General features: G+C 55.7%; 1 protein-coding gene across 1 annotated transcript in view; it reads right to left on the reverse strand.

Annotated features, from left to right (window-relative positions):
• The window catches only part of SCN4A (sodium channel, voltage-gated, type IV, alpha subunit), a 29,618-nt gene that overhangs the window by 10,598 nt on the left and 9,676 nt on the right, over window positions 1–9,344 (reverse strand). The window contains exons 10-15 of the mRNA XM_010020657.1: window positions 8,987–9,142; window positions 8,636–8,759; window positions 8,192–8,430; window positions 6,196–6,369; window positions 5,540–5,896; window positions 2,091–2,519 (exon numbers count right to left, since the gene is read on the reverse strand). Of these exons, the coding sequence (XP_010018959.1) occupies window positions 2,091–2,519; window positions 5,540–5,896; window positions 6,196–6,369; window positions 8,192–8,430; window positions 8,636–8,759; window positions 8,987–9,142 (1,479 nt within the window). The remainder of the gene's footprint in view (window positions 1–2,090; window positions 2,520–5,539; window positions 5,897–6,195; window positions 6,370–8,191; window positions 8,431–8,635; window positions 8,760–8,986; window positions 9,143–9,344) is intronic.

The following is a 9,344-nucleotide window of genomic DNA, read 5'->3' on the forward strand; positions in this document are numbered from 1 at the left end:
AGAGGCTCATGTAACCCAGGAGCTCGGTGTGCTGGGGCTCAGCGCAGGTCCTGTTGCATGGGGACACGGATAACTGTGCTGGTCCCACTGCATGGCCCCTGAACCCCATCCCTGGGCAATGTCCGTCACATGCCTGGCACAGCACCTTCAGCCTGGCTGTTTCCACCCAAATCCAGGGCTTTCCCTGTCCTTGCCAGCACTGAGCACCGGAACTCGGGTGCTGTGCACCCAGACTCACCCTGTGACGCCCATAATCATAGAATCCCAGCCTGGTTTGGGGTGAAGGGACCTTAAAGCTCATCCAGTTCCAACCCCCTGACATGGGCAGGGACACCTTCCACTAGAGCAGGCTGCTCCAAGCCCCTGTGTCCAGCCTGGCCTTGAACACTGCCAGGGATGGGGCAGCCACAGCTTCTCTCGGCACCCTGTGCCAGCGCCTCAGCACCCTCACAGGGAAGAGCTTCTGCCTCAGAGCTCATCTCAATCTCCCCTCTGGCAGGTTAAAGCCATTCCCCTTGTCCTGTCCCTCCATCCCTTGTCCCAAGCCCCTCTCCAGGCTTCCTGCAACCCCCCCCGGCAGAGCCCTGAGCCGCAGCACTGGCTGCACAGGCTCGCACAGCTCTGCTGGTCCCTCACCTCCTCGCTGCTCTGTGGCGAAGAGAAATCAACCATCGCACGGGAGAGCAGCGGGTGCGAGGCTTTGAGCTGGGCTTTGGCTCCATCTGGAGCTCAGCGGCGGCACCTGAGCACACAGAGCAAGATGCTGCCTTCCCCTCGTCCCAGCTCAGGCCTCCCATCAATTAGCACCTAATTTCCACTCATCATTTCACATGCTGAGGACCAGCCTGCCTGTCTGGGCTGGTTTGTAGGAGGATAAATGCCAACCCTCAGCCCTCCTGCTGGCAACACCAAAGGGAACAACCACAGCACCTCCCCTCACCCATTCCCTTGCTCCAGGCAAGTTTGTCCCTTCCCAGCACAGCTTAGCAGCAAGTTTGCAATGGCTCACAGCCAGCCACCTCCTGCTGTCTTCCTCCTGCAGCTCCAACTGCTGCAAACACTCTCTTTTCCCAGCTAAAAAAACCCCAAATCAATAATAAAAAATAAACAGGATTATTTTATCAGTCCCCTCTTTTTGCAGCCGAGTGGAGCCAGGTCCCTGGTGCTGCCTGGACCTTTCAGATGGGGATGGCTCTGGCCTTTGGGGAGTCCTGGTTCATCTTCCAGCCCTGCCTTGGGCTCCCTGTGCACCCACAGCCAGTTGTGACTGCACCCACACTGCACCACATCGGCCCCAGCACACCGTCCTGAGCAGGAGGAGTGGGGCTGGAGCTTCCCAGAGGCTCCTCAGCTCCTGGGCAGACGTGTTTGCCACTGATAATCATGATAAACCACCAGATTAGAGATGTTCCGTTACTCATACAAAGCCCTTTTCCACATTGATGCAGTTGCTCGTCTCCACCATGCCCAGGCAGCCCCCCCAAAAGCCCTGGCTTTCCCCGGGGCCTCAGTGAGCAGGAATTTCCCATCCTCCTTCCTGTGCCCACTCAGGTCTTCCCAAGTTTCTTAACTCTCCCCATCACCCTCCCAGAGCCCTGACAGTCTTCTCTGCACCTCAACACAGCAATGCCCATCAGCTGTCTCATCAGCTTTGGATCCAAACTGTGTTGCTTCATGTTTACTTGTGCTAAGCTCCTCCATCTGGTTTCATACCCTCCCACCTAATGCTTTCAGAGGCATTAGCAGTGGATCCAGTGTTAGTGCCATCAGCAGATTTCCCGGAATCAAATTCCTCTTGAACATCTTTAACCCCAAACTGCGCCCTTTGGCCCTTGCAGCAGCCCTGTGAAGCAGTGGGTCCCTCTGGCATTAGCAATAACCCCAAAGCCTGACCCAAACCAGCCCAAACCCCTGCTTGGACCCCTCCACATCCAGCTTACACTGTGAAATGCCAGGTTGAAAAACCCCAAGTTTACCCCATGCCAAAGAAGCTCCAAGTAACCCAAACCAGCGTCCTTCTTTGGGCAGCACAGCAAGAATGGGTCAGTCCCAGGTTTTGGGTTGAAACCCTCCCACCTGCCTTTTCTCACCTTGGCATCCTCGGTGTCGGACTGGGTGCTGGTCTCCTCGTAGAGGTCAGACTCCTCAGAGGCAATGGGGACCTGCACTGTCAGGTTGGGGTTGTTAATGAAATTCATGTGGTCCAGTTCATCCATGAAAAAGTGCTCTTTGCCAGTGACTCCATCCAGATACTCCGACTTGGGCTCCTGGCCAGTGTCCACATGGTTTAACACAGAGTTGTCCGTCTTATTGGGTTCTTGCTCTTCCTCTGGGGCCACCTTCTTCCCCTTCCACAGCCTGCGTAGCAGCATGATGACAGAGGTCTTTACAAAGTCGATCCCCCTGGTGATCCTGCCAATAGCAATTTGCAGGTTGTTCATCTCCCCATCGTCATCGGATGCTGCCAGGCTGTCAGCGCTGAAGGAGCTCAGCAGCAGAGCCAAGAACAGGTTCAGAACCTGCAGAGGACAAAAGCAAATACCAGCACTGATGTCCAGAACCAGCATTGTCCCCTGCCCCCCGGCAGGGTCCAGTCATGGCTGTGGAGAAGACCCCTTCATTGAGCGAGCCGTGGGACTCCATCCTCCCATTGCCCTGCTCTGGGGACTGCAGAGGTGCCAGCCGCTTCTCCTGGAGGACATGGACATGCTCCTCCTTCACTCCTACCTAGGATCTGATGCTCTCATTGTCACCCCCAGCTGCTTGGGTACCAGTCATCACTTCAATCCCTTTCAAACCACCTCCCCTGTGGGTCCATCAGCTCCCTTGGACCTCTTGGCCTGGCTGATCCCCATATGGGACTCCCCAAGCCAGGCACAGGGACTCAGCTCTGTCCCTTCTCTTTGCAAGGAGAAACCTCCTGCTACAGTCCTCCAGCTGCAACTCTCCCTCTCCCCTTTGCTAGCTCTGGTACCTCAGATGGCCAGCAAGCTCCTGAGGGTCTCAAGTGCCCTGGAGCCATATACAAGCCTAAGCCACAGTAGTAACCTCATCCCTTTCTCCATGGAGCAGAATGGCCGCTGGTAAAGTGGTGTTTCACCTCAGGAAAAGTCAGCTCATGTAATGCAAATGCTGTATATATAGTGGTTTGGGTTGGAAGGGACCTTAAAGCTCCTCCAGCTCCAGCCCCTGCCCCGGGCAGGGACACCTTCCACTAGAGCAGGTTGCTCCAAGCCCCTGTGTCCAACCTGGCCTTGAACACTGCCAGGGATGGGGCAGCCACAGCTTCTCTGGGCAAGCACTGGCTCTCTGCTGCATCCCCATGGTCTCTCCTACTTCAAGAACATGCCTGGACCCCGGGACAGGCTGGCCTGGCATGGGGTGGACTTGCTGCATGCCAGAATCCCGGAGCAGCGATGGGAAGAGGAGTGGGATGGGGTCTCCCCAGGGCACGGGAGCATTGGCAGCACCAGCCCTGCAGTCGCTGCACGGAGCAGCCGAGGGGCCAAGCCTCAGCTGTTGGTGCTTGTGCCTCCTTGTGCCAGCAGCACATCTGAGAAGGGAGCTAGCTACCACCCAAGGTCACTGCTGTTTTCACATGGCTCATACCTTCTGGCTTAAATCTCATCTTTAAATAAATCCCCACTATCCCGTCAGTGTAATACTTACGTTAAGCACCAATTACAGCTAATAGTGGCTGTTGGCTCTGGCTTTTTTGGAGAATGAGGCTGTTCCCTTGTCACCCGACTGACTTCCTCCCTTTTCCCTTAATAACCCCAAAGGAAATACTCAAAGTGTCATTAACAGTAAAGGACGACCAACCATCACCTTATTCCTCGGTAGGGGAAGTGGGGAGAAACACACACCTCCCTGCAGCTGGGACAGGCTCCAGGACTAGGAAATACCTGGGACACAGCGAGGAGCGCCTGGCAGAGAGGATGGGGAGGGCAGAGATGGCTCTGTAGGTGGTTGTGTGTTGTATGTCTCTATTTAGCTTTAAATGACCCCCATGCAGCAGCACAGAGCACAGCAGGGGCTGCAGAGCTTGCCCTGAAGGCCAGAGTGTGATCGGGGTGTGTGTGTGCTACACCTCTGGTAGCTGAAAATCCTGCTGCCCCCCTGTCTTCTCCAGGAGAACCTCCTAGAGGGGTGGATGGGCTGTCCTAGTCCAGAAGCTGGCTCCAGAGGAGGAAAGGTTTCCAGAGCCCCTTTTGGGGAGGGTCTCCATGGAGTCCCAGCTGAGATTCCCAGTCTCTAATCCCCTGCACTCTGCCTGCAGACTGCTCCTACTGCTCACGGGTGGGTTTTCAGCCTGGTTCAGCTGAACCAGGGTTCCCTCTTGGAAGGCAGGGTTACAGACTGTTGCTGGGTGATGGGCTGCTCCCCACCATGAGGCCATGCACACACATCAGCCCAGCACAGACTCTAGGACACCGCAGGGTGAGGTCTGCAGCCAGTGTGGCCCTCCACGCTGCTATGGGGGCCAGTTCAAAGCCCCAGATCCCTGCCATGAGCCAGGAAAGCCAAGCAGCATCCAAATCCTGCCTTTCTGCCCTCAAAGTGGGCCACTATGAGCTTCCCTGACCCGAGCTGTGGGGTGGCCTGGGTTTCTCCCCAAGGCTGCTTTTCACCCCTCTGGGGACCTGTGCCAGCCTGAGCTGGAGCAGGCATCCGCTGTGCGGAGGGAGGCTCAGCAGCTCCCTGGGCAGATAGGTTTTCAAAGCGAATTCCAAAGGGCTTACACAACCTTGGCAAGGAATAGGAGCGATTCGGCGAGCTGCCGCCCTTCCCTCCCCTGCCTTCTCCTTAAGGAGGGAGAGCAGGGTCTGCGCAGGCTGGAAAACAAGCTTCGGAGCTGCCAGCGAGAGGGTGACCAAGTTTAGAAAGGATTTCACACTCGCCTGGAACTTGCAGACCTGCAGCTCTTGGGTTAGAGCAGGGAGGGCAATGGGAGGGTGATGGTGAGCAAGGGTTCGCTAGGACCCAGAGGGGACCCCTGTGCTGCAGAGGGGTCCTGCATCGCCAGGATGTCAGCTGGACCGTGGTGAGGACAGGGATCTGCAACAGCTTTCCAGGGGGATCTGGTTCCAAAAGCACCCAGGACCAAAAGGCCAGCCCTGGGTGAGCTGGGTATAACACAGCATCCATCCCTCATCACAGGAGTGGGGAGTGAGGAGGAAAGCCATGTGGAGAAGAAGGGGCAGCTTGAAGATGAGCTCTCTTTTGTCCCAGAGCTGCTTCTTCATCTGCCTAAAGCCTGTTAAGTTTCCCGTGCCTCAGTTTCCCCTTCTGTTCCTGATCTAGTTTCAGCTGAAGGTCCCTCAGAAATTGCTTCTCACCCTGCTTTACACAGAGCTGAGCACACAGCACATCCCACCAGCTCTACAGGAGGGAGCATCCCTGTAGCAAGCCCGTTCCCAGCACTGAGAATCCCTGACACTCAGCAGCCATTCAAAGGGAGGTCCCTTTGCCAATTAAATCTCTACTTCTAATTTACTTCCACCTTCCACTGAGGATCCACCCCAGCTCCAAGACTCACCACGAGGTTCCCGATGACCATGACCATCATGAAGACAATGAGGCACATGGTCTGGCCAGCCACCTCCATGCAGTCCCACATGGTCTCGATCCACTCCCCGCAGAGGATGCGGAAGACGATGAGGAAGGAGTGGAAGAAGTCATTCATGTGCCAGCGGGGCAGCGTGCAGTCCACAGAGATCTTGCACACACACTCTATGTAGCTCTTCCCAAAAAGCTGCATCCCCACCACGGCAAAGATGAAGACAATGATGGCCAGCACCAGCGTGAGGTTCCCCAGGGCACCCACCGAGTTGCCAATGATCTTGATGAGCATGTTAAGGGTGGGCCAGGACTTGGCGAGCTTGAAAACCCTCAGCTGCAAGGAGACAAGGCATTGATTTGCTGGGGGGATTTGTTGCCACAAGGTTTCAGCAAGGCTGTGGAGGTGGGATTAGACCTTCATGTGGCAGTTTTACTAAGGCAGAAAGGATTAAATACCCAACTGTTTGCAAAGAGCACAGACTCTGATTTTCCTGTATATTTAGCTTGACTTTTGGTGTTATCTTTAACAGGGGATGGGTTGGTGACCACCATAAAGGAGGTTGAACAAGCCATTCTCCACCCTGGTGGCAATTGCATCCAAACCCAGGCACACCCCATCCCCATGGCACTTACCAAGCGGAAGGAGCGGAGCACGGACAGCCCTTGCACGTTGGCCAGGCCCAGCTCCACCAGGCTCAGGGTGACGATGATGCTGTCGAAGATGTTCCAGCCCTGCTGGAAATACTCATAGGGGTCCAGAGCAATGAGCTTCAGAACCATCTCTGCCATGAAGATCCCTGTGAAGACCTGTGGGAAACAGCACCCTGTCACTTCACTGTAAGCCAGTGCTGAGCCTTGGTGTGGCGTGGGTAGCACATCTCTTTCTTAGCGTATTCCCAAAGCATTTCATCCCATACATCCCATAGAGCACCTCCCATACAGAGACAGGCTGAGGAATTGGGGCTGTTCAGCCTGGAGACAAGAAGGCTCCAGGGAGACTTCAGAGCAGCTTCCAGTGGTCTGAAGGGGGCTACAAGGATGCTGGAGAAGGACCTGCATCAGGGACTGGAGTGATAGGACAAGGGGTGATAGCTTCAAACTGAAACAGGGCAGGCTGAGATGAGCTCTGAGGCAGAAGCTCTTCCCTGGGAGGGGGCTGAGGCGCTGGCACAGGGTGCCCAGAGAAGCTGTGGCTGCCCCATCCCTGGCAGTGTTCAAGGCCAGGGCTTGGAGCAGACTGCTCTAGTGAAAGGTGTCCCTGCCCGGGGCAGAAGGTTGGAGCTGGAGGAGCTTTAAGGTCCCTTCAACCCAAACCAGGCTGGGACTCTGTGATTCTATTAGGTCCAGCCCCAGCTGGGAACAAGCTCCGCAGGTACTGCCCAGTGTGGCTTTCAAAGCGAGGCTGGGAGCACGGGGGGGTGGCTGCTTGTGGATAGACACAAAGGTGTGTGCTGGCAGGTGGAAACTAAAAGTAAAGATTTAATTGGCTATAAGCCAATTCGACCTACTGCTGAGTCTGAGGGATTCCCAACACTGGGAACTGGGGCTGTACATCCTGCCTGGAGCCGCTGCTGTCCCATAGGAAAAGCTGGAGCTACCTCTCCAGTGCTTCAAGCAACAGGCATTAATCCCCTTGTATTTCCTGAATGAAACCAGAGACAAAGCAGCTGTGTGCTGAGTGTCACCCTGCCCAGTGACACCCTGCGTGTGTCACTCCAGTGCCCATGCAGGGAGTTCCCAGTGCTGGAGCAGGGCAAGGTGGCAGCAGAGTAGATGGTGAGTGCTCCCATCCCTTAGCTGCATCCAGAGCTACCAGGGGCCTCCTGGACTTGTCCCACAAGCAGATTGCAACCTTCTGAAAGCTGTTTATCCTGAGCTCCAAGCAGGAGCAACCACAAGTGGTTGCTCAATACACCTATGGAATAAGGACAGCCCAGATTTGCAGTGATCCCAGTGAGAAGAGTCCTGATTATTGTTATTTTTATTGCTGCTGACGTTGTTGCTTCCTGCTCTCAGAATCTGAGATGGTCCCTGCTCTGCCACAAGGCTGCCCAGCATCATGAGGACACTGTGGTGTCATCCAGGGCTGGCAGCAGCTCGTGCCTGACCCTGGTTTGCTATGTAGAAGGTGGCTCAGATCAGCTCTGCAAGGCCACAACCATACTGGCATTGCTGAGATGCACTAAGACAGACAGAAGCTGCAGCATGAAGGGAGCAGGGGATGATGGATCCCACCTCCATATCACTTCCCTTGGTCTGAGCCATGCTGCAACCTAAACCATCATCAGCATCAAAGTATCCCAGACTGGTTTGGGTTGGAAGGGACCTGAAAGCTCACCCAGTTCCAGCCCCCTGCCACGGGCAGGGACACCTTCCACTAGAGCAGGTTACTCCAAGCCCCTGTGTCCAGCCTGGCCTTGAACACTGCCAGGGATGGGGCATCCATCCAGGGATGAGATGCTGTGATCGGAACCCTGCAGTTCTTCCTCAGCAGTGGGGAGGTGTTCCAGGCATGCATGGAGGCTGTTCAGGTGGCACAATGGCAGCAGAGGAGATCTGCCCACCAGGGTGGAAGATGTGGCTGCTGTGGCTCTAAACAGGGAAGGACGGGATGCCCGTAGCTGCCTACCAGGTTCCCAACACTCAGCACGTTCTCAAACTCCTCTGTCATGGGGTAATGCTCCATGGCCATGAAGACTGTGTTGAGCACAATGCAGATGGTGATGCCCAGGTCCACGAAGGGGTCCATCACCACCAGCTTGACAAACTCCTTCAACTTGCGCCAAGGAAGACAGCAGTTCCACACCAGGAACGTGTGGGCACATTTATACCACCAGGGCGGGCACTTCTGGTGAGCTTCCTCCAGCTCTGAGGGCAGGAAAGAAAAATGACATCAGTGTAGGCTTATCCTGTCCTCCTCTTGGTGAGGCAAGTGCTTATCCACTAGAAGACAGCTCTCCTGAGGTCCAGAGTCAGCCCTTGCATGGAGCTGGAGATTCGTGCCAGCCTCTATCACTGGTGTGTGCTGAGCACCCCAAGCCCACGAACGCACCCAGACTGGGGAAGGATGTACCTTCCACAGCGTTGGAGAGGACACTGATGGCGCTCCCCACCCTCTTCTCAAGGCCTGGCCCATCTAGGTTGTCGACAGCGAGGTGGTTGTGGTCAGGTTTCTCCGGGTCATCATTTGGGTTGAACTGCAAGGAGAGGAGAGCACAGGGGATGAATGCAGAGCACTGCAGGGTATTTAATGCACTTATAGGTAGAACAGGCAGAAGAAAGGGCATGGTCTGGAAAGACATGGGAACTGCAGGTTGCAGAAAGGGTTGTAGGACCCAACCCACAATAAGCTGGGCACAAGCCTGTCCCTGAGGATTTATTGGGGTGGGCACCCTCAAGGAATGGTAGAGAGTCAGACACGTACATCAACCACCGTAGCAGAGCGCTGCAGCACGACCTTGGGGATCACTTGCCCGTTGCAGTCCTTTGCCTTGTCCTGGTCGCTGTTGAGGTCTGAGTCTTGCTCCTTCTCGGCCACGCTGCTGGGCAGGGAACTGCTGCTGGACCGCCGGCTCCGCAACTGCAGCACCCACATCCCATCACCCGGGGTCTGTGGCCGTCCTGAGCTTTCCCACAACGCTGCAGGTAAGGAGAGGGACAAACCAAGCCCCAGGACCACCCTGGGCAGGACTCTGGGACCCTGAAGGCTGCCGCTGCAGGACCTGGGCAGCAAACTCCGATCCTCATGAACAATGAGGAGAGTATAACAGTTTGCAGTAGCT

This window comes from Nestor notabilis, unplaced genomic scaffold, assembly GCF_000696875.1.
Source record: "Nestor notabilis isolate BGI_N333 unplaced genomic scaffold, ASM69687v1 scaffold15738, whole genome shotgun sequence".
Taxonomy (NCBI): domain Eukaryota; kingdom Metazoa; phylum Chordata; class Aves; order Psittaciformes; family Psittacidae; genus Nestor; species Nestor notabilis.